This window comes from Amphibalanus amphitrite, unplaced genomic scaffold (genome assembly GCF_019059575.1).
Source record: "Amphibalanus amphitrite isolate SeventyFive unplaced genomic scaffold, NRLGWU_Aamphi_draft 000337F_arrow, whole genome shotgun sequence".
Lineage (NCBI taxonomy): Eukaryota > Metazoa > Arthropoda > Thecostraca > Balanomorpha > Balanidae > Amphibalanus > Amphibalanus amphitrite.
In genome coordinates this window covers 329,806-345,152 of record NW_024881832.1, presented here as the reverse complement: position 1 = coordinate 345,152, position 15,347 = coordinate 329,806, and the positions used below count along the sequence as shown (strand labels likewise).

The 15,347-nt window shown below is 53.9% G+C and overlaps 1 protein-coding gene across 9 annotated transcripts in view; it reads right to left on the bottom strand.

The window, feature by feature from the left end:
- Positions 1-15,347, bottom strand: part of LOC122388846 (dystrophin-like) — a 185,658-nt gene that overhangs the window by 21,297 nt on the left and 149,014 nt on the right. For all 9 annotated transcript variants that reach the window (XM_043380307.1, XM_043380310.1, XM_043380313.1 and 6 more), the window contains 4 exons: positions 11,063-11,235; positions 5,856-6,000; positions 4,863-4,986; positions 2,192-2,358 (listed from right to left, as the gene is read on the bottom strand). In XM_043380307.1, coding sequence (XP_043236242.1) covers positions 2,192-2,358; positions 4,863-4,986; positions 5,856-6,000; positions 11,063-11,235 — 609 coding nt within the window. The remainder of the gene's footprint in view (positions 1-2,191; positions 2,359-4,862; positions 4,987-5,855; positions 6,001-11,062; positions 11,236-15,347) is intronic.

Sequence of the window (15,347 nt, the reverse complement as noted above, 5' to 3'; positions counted from 1 at the left end):
TCGGCATTTTTGTTTCATCCTCCAGATTTCAAAGAAGCCGCGTAATCTGGTAGGATTCATGTTTCACTCGTGTTTCGGCTGCTGCTTACCGAACCAGGCGGCACGGCGCGGACGGCCAGATTTAATGAAATGACCGTACGGCTGAGCCGCCGCGAAGTTAAGCCCCAGATATGACGGTTAACTGACGAGTGCCCTCGGGCAGACTGGGTCGAGTTGGCGCCAAATCCGGCGCGTCGCGCCATTATTCTCCGGTGGATATCCAGCCGAGTAGCGCTGTGAGCTGCTGCGGAACAAGCCGCAGCCCAGAGCTGCCACAGCTCCGCAGTTCCGGAGCTCAGCGGCAGGGACACACACGCCGAGACGGGCGCAGTGATGACTGTCAGGGAGTCCAACTACACAGTTCCCCTCCGCTCCATTCTGCTCCAGCAGCCCCTTCCTCTCCACTCTCCCTCTTTAACCCTCTGTCTTACGTCAGCCGCGCCGGCCAACCAGCAGAACCAGCCGAGTTATCCCAATGAAGATCTGCCGTCCGAATTCAGCCCTCCTTGAGCCAATGGTTCCGTGGCCGCCGGCCTCCCCACGACGACTCCGAATCGGCCCGAAAATCCAGTATCGAGCCGGCCTATCGCGGAGCACGAGCGATCAGCCGACAAGCGAACCGACCCCGGGGATACACTTGGACAGTCGGCCTGATGGCCGCCGACGACCCGCCACGACAGAATCTTTTCAGACCGACATGGCCGGGCCCTTTTATGCCCACTAAACCGCGCCGAACTGGGCAATACGGATAAAGCCTCGGCCACATATTCTCCGATCGTAAAGGTGAAATCAGTGTCGGTCGGACGGCTCGGATCATAGCTGGTGAGAAATTCGCGTCCCGTCGGAGGGTGAGCGCCGACGGTTCGGTGAGGAGCCGCCGCTCGGAGGGCGGAGGCCGGTCAGCGGACATTCATTTCCCCACCATATCCGAGCGCGGACCGTGTAAATTGCAGCGGTGGCATTCATCACGTCAAGGAGACGGGCGTCGGTGATCAGTCTCCGCGCTGCCGGCCTGCCGCGGCGCCGGTTCATCGTGTCGGTACTCGGGGGTGGTAGGGCTGACCCAGTAGGTCATTAAATGTGCCGACTTGCCCCCCCCCCCTAAATACCCCATCCCCCTCACACACACCACCACCACCACCACAGACACACAGCCGACTGAAACATCTCGCTTAGATAGCCTGCCAAGTGCCAGTGTCGCTCGGATTATCCCTAGAGCGTAGAAACATCAGGTGCACATCCCGCTGCTGGGTCTGCCGGCGGGTGGCTCGTTGCGCAGGCTTGGCATGGCATAGGGGGCGCTGTGGCTGCTACCCAACTGAGACGGACCTTCTTGGCCCACCGCATCAGGAGACCTCCGAGGATCGGTAGACGGTAGAGAAAAGAGGGGACGAGAGAAGGCAGAGAGCTGCAACTCTAATCTAGCCGTCTCACTTAGGCTCCGTCCATCACTGTCTCACTCACTCTCCCTTCCCGACGTGGCGCCCGGTCAGCCATCAGACGCCAATCGAATTAATCAGTTAATGAGCCAATCAGCCGCTCCGTCTAGACGGTCTGAGAGTATGAGACAGTCCGGCGCCGTCTGCGGCCGGGTCTCACGAGCCACAGGTGTGTCTCCCGGTGGGGACAGTACACGGACAGTGGCGCCGGGCCGGGTCCATCGACCGCAGAGCGGCGGGTCGCCGCCAGTAGCCGCCTCCGGCGCGCTCATAAACCGTGGCAGAGCGGAGCGGAGCGGCGACACCGGCAACAGACGGAGGCGGCGACAGGTAGAGCTGGCACAGCGGACAGCGAGCGCAGCGGACAGAGGAGACAGCACAGCGGACAGCGGGGACACGGACAGGGGCGGCGACAGAGCCGACACAGCGGACAGCAACGAAAAGGGACACGGGACAGGGGGACACGGGTAGAGGAGCAAGCACAACGGAATACAGGAAGAGAGTGGCTTACAGGACACGAATAGCAGAGTTAATACAACGAGACGTTGACGGAGGAAACATAGATGTCGGATATTTGTAACAGACATTAGGAAAACGGACAGTGAAGTATGCACAGCGAACGCAGACGATGAAGCCAGCACAGTAAGGTCAGCACAACTGGTGCAAGTATGATCTCCCCGTGGGAGGACTATCGTACGCCGCGCGGTACTCACCACCAGTGTGGCGTCGATCTTGCGCCGCGCGGCGTCGGCCTGCTGGCGCAGCTCTGCCCACTTGTCGCCCAGTTTGGCGGCCTCCCGACGGACCGACCGCACCAGGTCGCGGGTCTGCTCCACGTCGGACCGGTAACCGCGACCGTCGCCGTCCGCATCGCTGCGAGCTGAAACACGGCACGCAATAACAGGTTAGGTCAGGTCGGGTCACATCAGATCAGCTAAGGTGTCAGGTCAGAGCAGCTAAGGTCAGCTCAGGTCACGGCAAGTCACTAAGATCAGGACAGGTTACGTTGGCTCATGTCAAGTCGCATAAAGCATTATTCGAACATTGAGCTCGACTAATGCCAAGCCAGGTAATATTTGAACAGGCGAGAGCATCAGCCCAGCCTAATTCCTCAGCCAGGTCCATTGGGTCATGTCTCGCAGCTCTGACACCAACTTGGTCCACATGTCTGCCGTCGATGCGGAGTTGAGCGCCGCGAACTCCGTGTGAGCCAGACGGTAGTACATTCCCATGCGCTCAAACTTGGCTCGTCTAGTCCCGCGGCGGCGGTGTGTAGCGTCAGCGTCCCCCGCGCAGGGCCCAGGTGAGGGAAGGGGCGGGGGAGCGTGTACGAGCTGCGGTTAAACACCCACCGCCACCGTCGGGGCAGAACACTCGGGCAGTGTCGGCGGCCGTTCCGAGTCGTTGGGACTCGCGGCACGCGCCAGCCCTGTGTCGGCTGCTCTGGAGAGGGATCGGGAGGGCGGGGAGGGCGGGGGAGGGGGAGTGTATCGGTTGGCGAGGAAATCACGCCCTGGGGAGCATTGGCCATCCCAGAGTCCACTCCACAACCCCGTCCTGTCAGCCACAGGTCCGGAGACGGCGGCGCTGAGCACCACCTTGCCGTACAGCGCAAATGGCGAGCAGTGCCACATACCAATGTACGAGATCGTTCAGTCGGTACTGGGATCTACAATCGAACGGGGAACCAGTCAGTACAGAGTACCGACACTCAATCGGCTGGGGGATCAGGAGGTGCCAGCCCTGAAGAGTGATTAACTCGAGAGGGAGCATTAATATATAACACACCGAACAAGTACGACCAGAAGAGGTTCAACGGAAGCTCAGCCACTTCCGTCGTGGCAGCGGGCCATGCAGGCGATGGTCAATAAATAGGTAAGCAAGGCAGAAAATAAATAAATGTAATTCATCAGGTTACTGCCGACATGAATGTGCCGAGCAAAAACGCAAATACGCTGACTACAAATAATAAGCTAATCCTATCCATTTATCCATCCCTGAGTCGATGTAACATCAAACTCGACTAGACACACTTTTCCGAGAAAATAGCAGCCTAGCCCGCCACCCACACTGTACGAGCAAATCAAGAGCGATCTCAATGCAGCATGTCCGTAGGAGAGGCAGATCAATGAGCATTGAGCCATGCTAATTTGCTCCACAGAAAAACAAGACTCCGCTGACGTGAATGCTGGCCGCAGTCCGTATTTTCGCCGAGGACTTCATCAGCCCCGTACCGAAGCCGCTATTCTGCGAGCAGCAGCACACTAAGAGTGGAGACGGCATCGGTCCGACCGGTCCAGGCCAATCAATGACCGCAGGGCGACGCCGGCCGCGGAATCGCGAGCAGAAGAAACACAAAATGAACGGCCCGCCTCCCGGAAGGAACAGCAGAGACTCAGTCCCAGGAGAGGCGCGCTAACTTCGGCACTAACCGAGTCCGCTTCCGCCCCGGAAGGACCCACATGATACATTGTCACCGCACTGAAGTTGAGGCGATTAAAGCAATGGTTTGGTCGGTGCTGAGACAGCGAGTACCGAGAATCTGACACATGACCGGCACAGACTGGCGGCATAAGAAGGCTGAACAGCGACCTGCCAGTGTCAGTTTGGAGCCGGCACCAACCCACGACAGCGTCACCATACCTAGAGGCCACTGTAGAGCAGAACAAAACACCTCCGGCGCCCGGCAGGTGAATTTCAAACACACTCCGATCGGACAAAGCGGATCACAGTTTTACGATTTTATGTTTGGACACTTTTGCTGCAAAACAGTGCCGTTTGGGGCCGCATTCAGAACCCGACGCGCCCGGCGGCTCACAGATGCCATTATCCGCGACCGTTCGGCAGTCGGGACCGGCGCGGCGACCAAAGTTCAGCGCTCTCCGTGGGCTCAACAGGGACCGGCGGCGGGTCCAAGCTGTCCCCGGGCGGCCGGGACGCGCTCGTTGCGCCCGGCTATGGCGTGCTCGGCCGGCGGCGACAGGCCCGCTCAGACAGCGCGGTCGTCCCGGCTCCAGCGGGCCGCTCCCGCAGCGGCCGCCGAATACATTACCGTGATGGAGTCGGAAATTGGAGCCGGCTGCCGCCACCCAGCGATGCATGCATAATTCGACACCGACCTGACTAAACCATCCTCAATCCCAACCGCAAACTTCACACCTCGCTACACTATGCTTCAGCGCCGAGAATTTCAAGGCGTCACTGAATTCGGTCTGTCGAACTCTTGAAACGGCTCGACGGACTATGTAAACATCTCTTACATCGGCAGAAATCATCTCGTCTGGCGAGGATCAGAGACCGGCAGTCTCGAGTCTCTCCAGCGCTGGGCCGGGGTTTACACAGGCTGAAGTGGATGGGTGAGTGGGGTGGGGTGGGGTCTCTCACCCTCGCTGTCGCTAGACTCGGACAGTCCGGCCGCCTCTGCAGTGATGGCGCGCGCCGCCTTCAGCTTGCTGTCGATCAGCGCTTGTTTGTCGTCCAGCTGGCTCAGCAGGGAGCGGACGTCCTCCTGGACAGACAGAAACACACAGTGATTTAAACACAGTAGTGATACACACGGTCAACACGGCGCCACACAGTGATACGACATGGGTTCGACACAGTGATACACGCAAACATAGAGCCAAGATGAGGCCGGTTTTTCCACACTGTGCGACGTGTATTATGCGAGCATATTCAATGAAAGTGCATAAAACGATGAAATGACAGCCAATCTTCCCGAAAGCACCTATTTTACGATCAACTCCAACATTGGGCTAATTGGGCTAATATTCGCAATTAGAGCCCCCCACCGGCGCACAGTAAACAGTGGCTCGCCCGATATGAGGTGTGCGCGCTCCGTCCCCAGGGTAGGCTGCCGACGGCTGTTGACGGCTCTGTGAGGCCGCGGCGCCGCGTCAAACGAGCAGCCCGGCCGCAGCCGCTCACACGGCGGCGGATTCTATGCTACCAGCGGGACATTACGAGCGGCGGTGTGGTGGTTAGGCCACTGCCGCTCCAGGGCGGTGACCGTGGACCGTGTCACAGCGGCTGTTTATGCCGGCGGCCGCACGCGACGTTTGACAGCGGCCGGTAAATGAGACCGCCGTGTCACCGCTCCGTCACACCGACACCGACCGCCGAGGGGCGGGGCGGGGGGAGGGGAGGGGAGGGGCTGACAGCACCACCACAGGCTGGAGGGCTGGAACAGCGACTGTCGTCCTTCCGGTGCTTTTGCCAAAATATTGTGTAGTGTGACCTCGCTTCAACTTTAACTCCCGCAAACTCCTACCAGCCGTCTAAGCAAAGGGGAGCGCTTTTATCTGTCTTTTTATCTGTCTTCTACACTTGTGCCATGCTCCCTTCCTGCCTTCACCCTACAGTGCGTCCCGCTCTTACCTGTTGTCTCTGCAGGGCGGCCACATCTCCGGTGACCAGTCCTAACCGGCCGAGCTCCGTGTCTTTGCGGATGGTCCACTCGAGCAGCTCCCGCAGCGACAGCAGCAGCGCTCCCCAGCTCTCCGAGCTGCTCTCCACCCGGTTCCTGCGGAGACACAGGGCACCACAGAGAGAGTCAGACACTGAACGGAAGCGTTCTGTAATACCTCAGCCAGACGGATACGTACCCGCATACTACACATGTTCCATGGACAGAACAATGCATGTATTGCCAGAATTATAAGCGCGGGCATAGCTGTCATTAAAAAAGGTAACGGTTAACTATTGAATGGTTAGGTCAGTGCTGGCGAGGGCCGCTGTTCAATAAAGATAACGAACAGGCGGCAAGCACTACTCAGAAGCACGAGACGACCGCTGCTCAATTTGTTTTTGTGGAATTAGCGATAGCTTTTAGTCTTAGCGTAGCCTTTGAACATTGCAACAATATCCCACAGAAAGCCGCCAAGCGCGAGTCACGTGTGGCCTAGTGACACAAAAACCACTAGCGGCACAGAAAGCTCCAATCATCTGTAGTGCTCCTTATTGAAATGTTGCCTGGCAATCGGCATTTGCTCGGGCTCGTAAGAACGACCTACATCTGGCAGGGAACACTTCGGGGCGATGTATTCACGCAGCTCGTAGTGGTAGCGTCAGGGGCTTCATATTTGCGGTGGGGGCACTCCTGGTCATCTGTTCATGGGTGACGGACTATTTAGAAAAAAAAATAAAAAAAATATTTATATCATCAGATCAGCAGTGGCAATATAACATAGTGCGCTGTAGTCTGATCATTGGGCCATATGGAGCCATGCCACAGAATATCGTAAAAGTAACTAATATGTGCAACAGCAGAAGACGCATCAAAGAATTCCTGCCTAACTATTCGCAAAACACGAACAATTCAAGAAAAATGCAAAAAGTTCAGTTTAGGTTGCAATGTTCTTTTTTAATCAAATCGCGTTTCAAATGCCTGGTTGCGATTATGTCCATCAATGGTGCTCGCAAAATCAGTCGTGTTTCACGCTCATTTACCTAAATAAATAATTTTTGATTCGCGAACAGGAAGACACCAATATCAAACAACACTGCGTGCCTCAGCGGCTCGAGCTGCGGTCGGTCGGCGCTCGACTGCAGCCCGGAGTTTGGTCAGCCACAACTGGGATGTTTATAAATGTTCGACATGGCGTGCAGCGATTGAATTATCCGGGGTCGGGCGGCGCCGCGCTGCCGGCTGAGATATGGCCGCCGCCGTCCAATTCGCCGCCTTCCCAGACACTCGACGCAACATAATACCGGCTGATGGACGGGCGGCCGGGCCGTCGCCGCCGACTCGCCCAAATCTCACACATCAATAGCCATTACGGCGGCGGCCGACCGCCTATCTCGCCGCATCACGCCAGCGCCAGAACAGAGCAGAGCACGACCCTGCGCGCTACGGAGAACAGAGCACGCCACCGCACGGTGCGTCGGAACGCACCGCCGCTACAGGGTCCGACTGGCCAGCATTGGCCCCGGCAGAACGCGCGCACACACACCCCATACGGTCACCTTTGAACCAAGCTGTTCGCCGGGCGGTATTTCAATAACGCCCCGGGGCTGCCGACCCAGTGAACAGCCGTATTAATTCAGCCAAAAATGTCGGCTCCCTGGCCCCGGAGACAGGGTGTACCCACTTTCGTCGGTTTGCTTCCAGCGTAGCGCTATTCGAAGACACTTTAATTAACAGGCCGGAGGAAATTCGCACGCACGGACGCGCTCGCAGACATACACATCTCGTGTCCGTGTCGGCTCAACCCCGGCGTCAGTTGGGACGAGCGAGCCACTTCAAACGGCGCCCAGTGCCTCTCCAGAGAGCTGGACAAGTGTCTTCTGCGACTAGCTGTTCCGCCGGCGAGTCATCCCACCCCCACCCCGTCCCCGACTACCAGCTACACCGCGCTTAGAGCTAGGCTCTGTCTCGGGAGCCAGCACTCGAAGAACGCAAGGGACAACACCTGGCGGCCCGAAGGCCGGCGTTCACACGTCAAATCGGCCAGCCCGTGTTGGAAAGGTTGGCCGGAAAACGTGACTCGGTCAGCGCATACCGACATTCACAGTCAGCCAGTCGAAACGTGACTGAGCTGTGCGGCACTCCCACCTGTCTGCCGGACAGATCTGACTGAGCTGTCCGACATCACCCTCTGTCGAACACACGACTCTGCTCTCTGTCCGACACCCGGGTCGGCACCGGTCGGCGCCAATCGCTCAGCGCCAGGGCCCAGGTGTGCGCCTCGCTGGCCCGCTCGGCGTCGCGTCTGGTCCTATACGGCAGACGGCCGGCGGCTGATGGCCCCTATCAGTCGCCCGACGAGCGCTGCTCAAATATTCACGCTCCTCGCTCACCGGCGACCGTGATCGGAGCTCCCCTCTGACCTCTCACGGACTCTCACCCTCTCTCTTCACTCACGCAGCCCACGTCCCCTTCAGAGCTGATCAGGGAGGGAGCAGTCCCGAGCCGCGGCGGGGCTTCCCTTCATTAGAGTGCGGAGACGCCGACCGTGCCGTTTCGAGCAGGCCGTTCCTTGGACCGCTGGACAGTATCCGGAACCAGAGAACAAGAACCTGAACAAGAAAAGAAGACAGAACTAGAAGACACAGTAGTACCTAGAATGGAATGGGGGTGGGGACTGGACAGTGGGCAATGATATGATACGCAAAGCACCACCGCGACTGGAGTGTGCCAGCTGAGATTCACAGGAAGCCGTAGGTAGACTGGCTGCCGGGCGTCTGGATCTCGTCATTATTCGGCTAACACAATTAACCTGTGGCAATTAGGGGCGGGTGCGGGCCGGCCGATTGCCGCCCCGCCCCGCCCACCGAGAGCAATTACCGCCCGGCGCCCTGGACGACACAGCTGACCCGTCAGCCGGCCGGCCGGGCGCGGCAGGTAGTTTGGGACCGAGCGGCACGCGTCCCATCAGAGCAGAACTGAGGGACTGAGCTGTCCGACAAACTCAGCAAGCCGCTAGAGTGGTGAAGTCCATGAACGGGTCGCAAGAACAAGACAAGCCCAACGCGCCGATCTCAGCAGTGACAGATCAGCCGGTCACCGACGGGGTCCCATGGTCATCTGATATGTAATCGGACACCTCCGGTCTGCTGACCTGGCGACAGGAGCAGACTGCGATCACTGTGATCAACAACCTACATCGACAGCTATTGACAAACGAGAAACGAGAAGCGACAGCGGGGAAGCATGGCTAACCAACAACGGAGTAGTGAGCAGCGCGCTCATGGCTGGCCTCTGCGCTCGATGGCTTTTCGCCGCTCTTCGAGCCAGCCCCGCACCGAGGTATCCTGCCGCTGTCTGAGGCAGCCGTACCGCTATGAGGCAGCCTGCCACTCTGAGCCAGCCCCCGCGCTCTGAGGCAGCCTGCCACTCTGAGCCAGCCCCAGTGCTCTGCTAGGTGAGACCGATGGTCTCTGAGACAGTCCACCCCTCTCTGAGGCAGCCTGCCTCTCTCTGAGACAGTCCCTCCCGCTCTGGGCCAACCCCCGCTGCTCTGAGACAGTCCCCACGCTCTGCCGCCAGGTGAGACCGATGCTCTCTGAGGCAGCCCGCCGCTCTCTGAGGCAGTCCACCCCGCTCTGAGCCAGCCTGCCACTCTCTGAAGCAGCCTGTCACTCTCTGAGGCAGCCCGCCTCTCTCTGAGCCAGCCCGCCGCGCTCTGCCTCCAGGTGAGACCGTCCGCCGCGCTCCGCCGCCGTCCGCCGGATGGATTACCTCCGGCGCTGATTGAAGTGCAGCCGTCGCGCCGTTATGAATCTAATTCTGTCCGGGCCCGGCGAATTCATCACCCCGGAGTAGAGCACGGTCGGTGCAGGGGCATGACCTCTTCGCAGCCGATCGGCCGAGAGTGGATCGGGACGACCATGCCCTCACCGTTCCCCGTTCGATGCATCAGGGGACCAGGAGCGCCCCCGGTAGCGGCTATCAGATCAGAGAGATGGCGATTGGAATTTCATGGCGTCCCGATAATATAGCGTTATATGGCACCTACGAGGCCCAAATGGCACAGACAAAGGCATTAAATGAAGAGTGGTGAGGTGGACGCGCAGTAGCAGCTCAGCATCGAGCCGGTGCTACCTCTGTCCGCGCTATTCGCTCAGTGAAAGCCTGGAGTTATAGCGTGGACACAGTGGCCATCGGAGTGACCAGCTGCCGAGGTCTACAGTCCACAGCACTGGCAGTATATCGAGCCAGGTGACGTGCCATCGCAGTTCGCACCCTCCTGGTGCTCGACGATTGATACACCGATACTCTGGACTGAATCTGACACGGTGTTTACCGACACCTTTCAGCACGACAGAACAGGAGGTGGCGGCACACCAGGAGTTAATGATCTGACTGCAGACTGCCGCTGACGAGCTGTGTAGGGTAGGGTCACCTATCACCCCTGGGCCGGGTCATTCATCAGCCGGCGGCGCCGAGTGTGACCTTTGGCGCGTCCGTGCCGACGAGCGGTAAGATCGATAGCCGATTCCTACCTATGTATATCATCGGCGCGCACAGGCGACTGACCGAAATTGAATCTGATGCCCTCCGCCTCCACAGGATGCCCATGAAATTCACAATTTTCCACTGGCTAGTTCGAGAAATGGTACCACATGAGCAGCGCACTTTGGATATAGAAAACGGCTATTTGTAAAAGCTATATCCAGCTGCGGCCGATTGCATATGGTAGATTACATAACGCACACAAAAATATTTTCTAGGTTCCCATAACTATGCAATTATGCAATGTTAATTATAGTATTATCAATACGTTCCTCGTCTTGCGAAACAATAACACCGTGCCTAAAACAGTGAATGAGCCAATTAATCGATAAGCTGAACGTTTATGGTAAAGCCCACGGACACGTCTTGGTTCCGCTAGCTCAGCTTACCTTTGAAAGGGGTGGCGTAAGGTCAATGGCACTGGGTCAATGGTGATATCTGGCCAGACAAAGTGATCCAGCTAAGATGGAGATGCTTTACATCTTTCACCAACTACTTCGGAACGACCACTGCGAACAATTACCTAAAATCATTCACCCATCCCACGCAATGCCGTGTTAAATACCGGCGGACGGAGCGCCAAAGGGCGACAGGAGGCAGTACAGGACTTTACGGGTGTGTCCGGACTCACTTGATGGCGACGGCTCGGTTTTTCAGGTAGTTCCAGCGGTGGTTCATCTGGTCCAACCGACACTGCAGCATGGAGGCCTCCTCGGCATTGTCCAGGCCGGCGCCCAGCTTCTGGCCGCCGCCCACCAGCGAGGCGTACACGTCCCGGTGCGAGTCGATTTCCGTCTGCAGGTCCTGCGAGGTCAGAGAGATGGACAATGTGAGTGCGGGGACACGGTACAGTGACATAACGGAGACATAGAAGAAATATGGAAAACAATCAGAAAAGGTCATGATCAAATAAAACATAGTCATAAGCGAACACGATAAGAACGGTACGGGACACAAGTATAGCGGGCACGGTCAAAACGGGACATGGGGCACCCGGCACAGCCAGACTGAATCATAGTCAAATGGAGCCATGGTCACGTTGGATGAGAGCCCGGTCAGATGGGAACACGCTCAGACAGGAGGCACTTTAAAGAAAACTTATTCAGAGGGGAGCATGTTGTCAGACGAGGGACCCTGAAAAGGGAGATCGGAGTGAACGTCATTACGGGAGAGGGGGCGACTATGCTGGCAAACACGTCTGTCAGACAACCATTTGTTATTTCGCTTGAGCAGTTATGTGGACATAGGTCAGCAAGGCGATACTCTTACATCGTCAAACAGCTGACAAGAAAAGCGATCCTCGTCAAAGCACACCAAGTCATTAGCAGAGAGAGAGAGAGAGAGAGAGAGAGAGAGAGAGAGAGAGAGAGAGAGAGAGAGAGAGAGAGAGAGAGAGAGAGAGAGAGAGAGAGACCATTTATTCAATAACAAACATATGAATATAACAAATAAAGTATGCAATTGGCGCAAAAGTGCTACGCACTTAAATCATGGCGCCGCTTGCTAAACGAGAAGTACTTAACGTATTTAGCAACAATAATAATGATGAAACACAATGAAACAAGAAGAACGGAATAAAAACATTTATGTTGCAAAACATGTCAAAGTGATCGTCGATCGACCGGACCGCCCAAGCCCGGCAACGCTCCACGACCCCGGCGGCACTGCAAGGCTGCCCCGCACCGCGCCCACTCGTCCGACCACGGTAGTGGTGAGGATTGGGACTGGGATGTTGTATTTTATAAGCGATGGGTATGGATGATGAAGGATTGGACAGCGGTGGCAACCACACGGCCCTCCTCACGACTCAGGTCTGTACCGTGGATAAGGATGTCGAGTTGTTTGGAGGAAGGGAGAGTGGAAAAGTCAGTGCGGATGACGGGCGACACGGTGTTGTAAAGAATGTTTCGCTGAGTATGATAAAGTGGACAGGAAAGTAGGAAATGTTTTGTGTTCTCAGAATTATAGCCGCAAGTGCAAGAGGGTGAATTAGCTTGTTGTATGGAGAAAAGATGAGCATTAAGTTTTGAAGTATTCAGTCGTAGTTTTGTGTGTAAAATGTTGCCTGTTTTTGTGCCTAGGAAATAATACAGAGGTGGACGGGGTTGTGTAATCAGTTCTTTTAGGTGTTTTTTAAAGGTAAAGTAGTTATTGTTTGTGCGTAGATGTTCGGGCAATGTGTTCCAGAGGCTTGTAGAGGATGGGACGAAGGATCGGTGATAGGATGTGGTTCTGGCCAATGGTATTGTTTGAGCTGAAATATTTCGTAAAGTTCGTGTTGTGTTTTGCTGTCTTGTGTTAGGAATAATGGTCTTAATAAATTCGGGAACTATAGGATTGAATATTAATTTGTGATAAAACTGAAGTTTGTGGATTTTCCGTCTGTCGGTCAAAGAAGTCCATCCTAGTTCTCGTCGCAGTCCGTTAGTCGATGTCCGAAGTCCAGTCCCAGTGATCAGTCGTGCTGCTCTGTTTTGTGCTTTTTCTAGTCGCATGCCGTCAGTCGTTGTGATGTGTCCGTCGTAAGTGATGTCACAATAGTCGAGGAAAGGTTGAACGTAAGTAATATAGAGAGATAGAAGCATTCCTTTAGGTATGTGTTTTGCTATTGGGTATAAAGTACCGCCGAAAGTAAGGGTTGGTCGATTAGTTTGTTGTCGATGTGAGAAAGTTTGTTGTGTGGTTTTCGTTGCATTGAATGTTATAGCCCATGTTTGTCCGTAGTTGTGTATGATGTCTAGGTCTTTCTGTAGTGTCGTTTGTGCGTCGTGAAAGTTGTCAGTTGGAGAGTAAGACGAGTATAAAGAGCAGTCATCGGCATAAAAAAGCATTTTGTTTGTGGTTTTGTCACATAGTCCGTTTAAATATAAAATCGCCAGAAGTGGCCCTAAAACCGATCCTTGCGGTACCCCAGCGTCAAGTGTCAGTGTCTGTGATGTAATATTATTAATGTCAACTGTCTGCTGTCGGTCCGTCAGATAAGATTCAAGCCACGTCAGTAAGTTGTCCGTTATTCCAAACTCCTTTTTACACTTAATAAGAAGACCCTTGTGCCAAATCTTTTCAAAATATCGAGAAATGTCTAAGTATATTGTGGTGAAGTCGCGTCCGTTGTCGAGAGATTTGTACAGTAAGTCTGTCATGTATGTAAGTTGCAGTTGAGTGTTGTGTCCTGGTCGGTATCCACTTTGTCTGTCGGTTAGAAGCGAAAATTCAGTAATGTGTTGATATATATGAGCGAATATAATTTTTTCAAAAACTTTTGATATGCACGGAAGTAAACTGATTGGGCGATAATTATTTAATTCAGACGGAGTTCCCTTTCGCTTAAATATTGGTCGAACTTTAGCCTTTTTCCAAGATGTGGGGTATATTCCGGTGGTGAGAGATTTGTTAAAAAGTTGTGTCAAAGGTTCGTAAATCAGTAATGCTGTCATTTTTAAAATTTTCGTAGGCAATCTGTCTGAACCACAAGCTTTATTAGCGTCTAAGCTGTTCAGGGTTCGAAGGACTTCACCAGGGGTGATGTCAATGCTGCTGAGAGTGGGTACTGGTTCAGTGTTTCTTGCTGTGTATGTTTGAAGCTGTGCAATGTGTGCGTTTGTGATGTCAAGTTGTGTTTGTGAGGCAAAGTATGTATTCAGCATGGTGGCTTTGTCAGTGTCAGTTGTCGCTGTTGTGCCATCGTGTTGTATGAGTGTCGGTATGGAATGGTTTTGTTTATGACCTGTTATGTCTCTTAAAATTTTATGATATTTGTGAGGGTCGTGTTTGTTCTGAAGTAGAAGTGATACTTTATTTTTTACATGTTCGTCGTAAAGTTGTCTATTCAAATTTGTCACGAAGTTGCGTTGGGTTTTCCATTTTGCCCACGCTTGTTTGTCGGTTTTTCGTTTTCGGGCAGCATTAAATAAACGTTCACGTTTCCTAATTTCCTTCAAAAGTTCTGGTGTCACCCAAGGTTTGTCATGTCTTCGTTTGCTTTGTTTTATCGGTATGCACTCTTTGGCTGCGTCAATTATACGGTTAGTAAAATCAGTCGCTGCGTCATCAGTGTCCTTGTAAAGAATTGTTGTCCAGTCTGTTTGTTGTAAAATGTGTGTTAATTTATCGGCGTCTGTATTTGCATAGTCCCAGTACTCGGTTACATATTTGTCATCATTCCTTTCTCCCTGGATTGATAGCGTCACAAATACAGGAAAGTGGTCAAGTGTCGAAAATGAAGAGAGAAGTCCGCTATCAATGATAAATTTAGTATTGGATGTAAAAAAGAGGTCTCGTAGGTTGTATGTGTCATTTTCAATACGCGTAGGTTGGTCGATGAGTTGCGTTAGTCCAATGGTGTCAGTTGCGTCTCTTAATTTTCGGTCGAAAGCTGTCAGTCCACTATGTTGATAGGTATCTGGAGGGAGGAATAGGTTGCCAACATTTAAGTCGCCTGTCAATAATACATTTGGGGAGTAGAGATGTGCACGAGTCACACTGTCGGTTAGTCTGTCTATAAACTCTTCTTGTCGATGTGCTGGAATATTGGGTGGGAGATAGATTGAGCACAGTAAAAATGTAGAGTCTTTTATTTTTATTTTTATCCAAATCCATTCTTCACCAGGCAATTCGAGTGAGGAAATTCTGGAAAATGTAAGTGAGCTGTGAATGTATACTGCCGTGCCTCCTCCGTGTCTGTCTCTGTGTCTTGTAATGGGTGGATGAAAATTGTCAATAGTATAAAGGTTCGGGTTAATTGAGTCGTCCAATTTAGTTTCAGTGAGTGCGAGAATTGTGATTTTATTAACGTCGACAAAATTTGTTAGCTCTTGGACCTTGCCAGTGGCCGTTATACTGTTTATATTTACATGGGCTATCGTAATATTATTCGATAATTTCTTGTTATTTATTGGCCCAGGGTTCGATTCAAT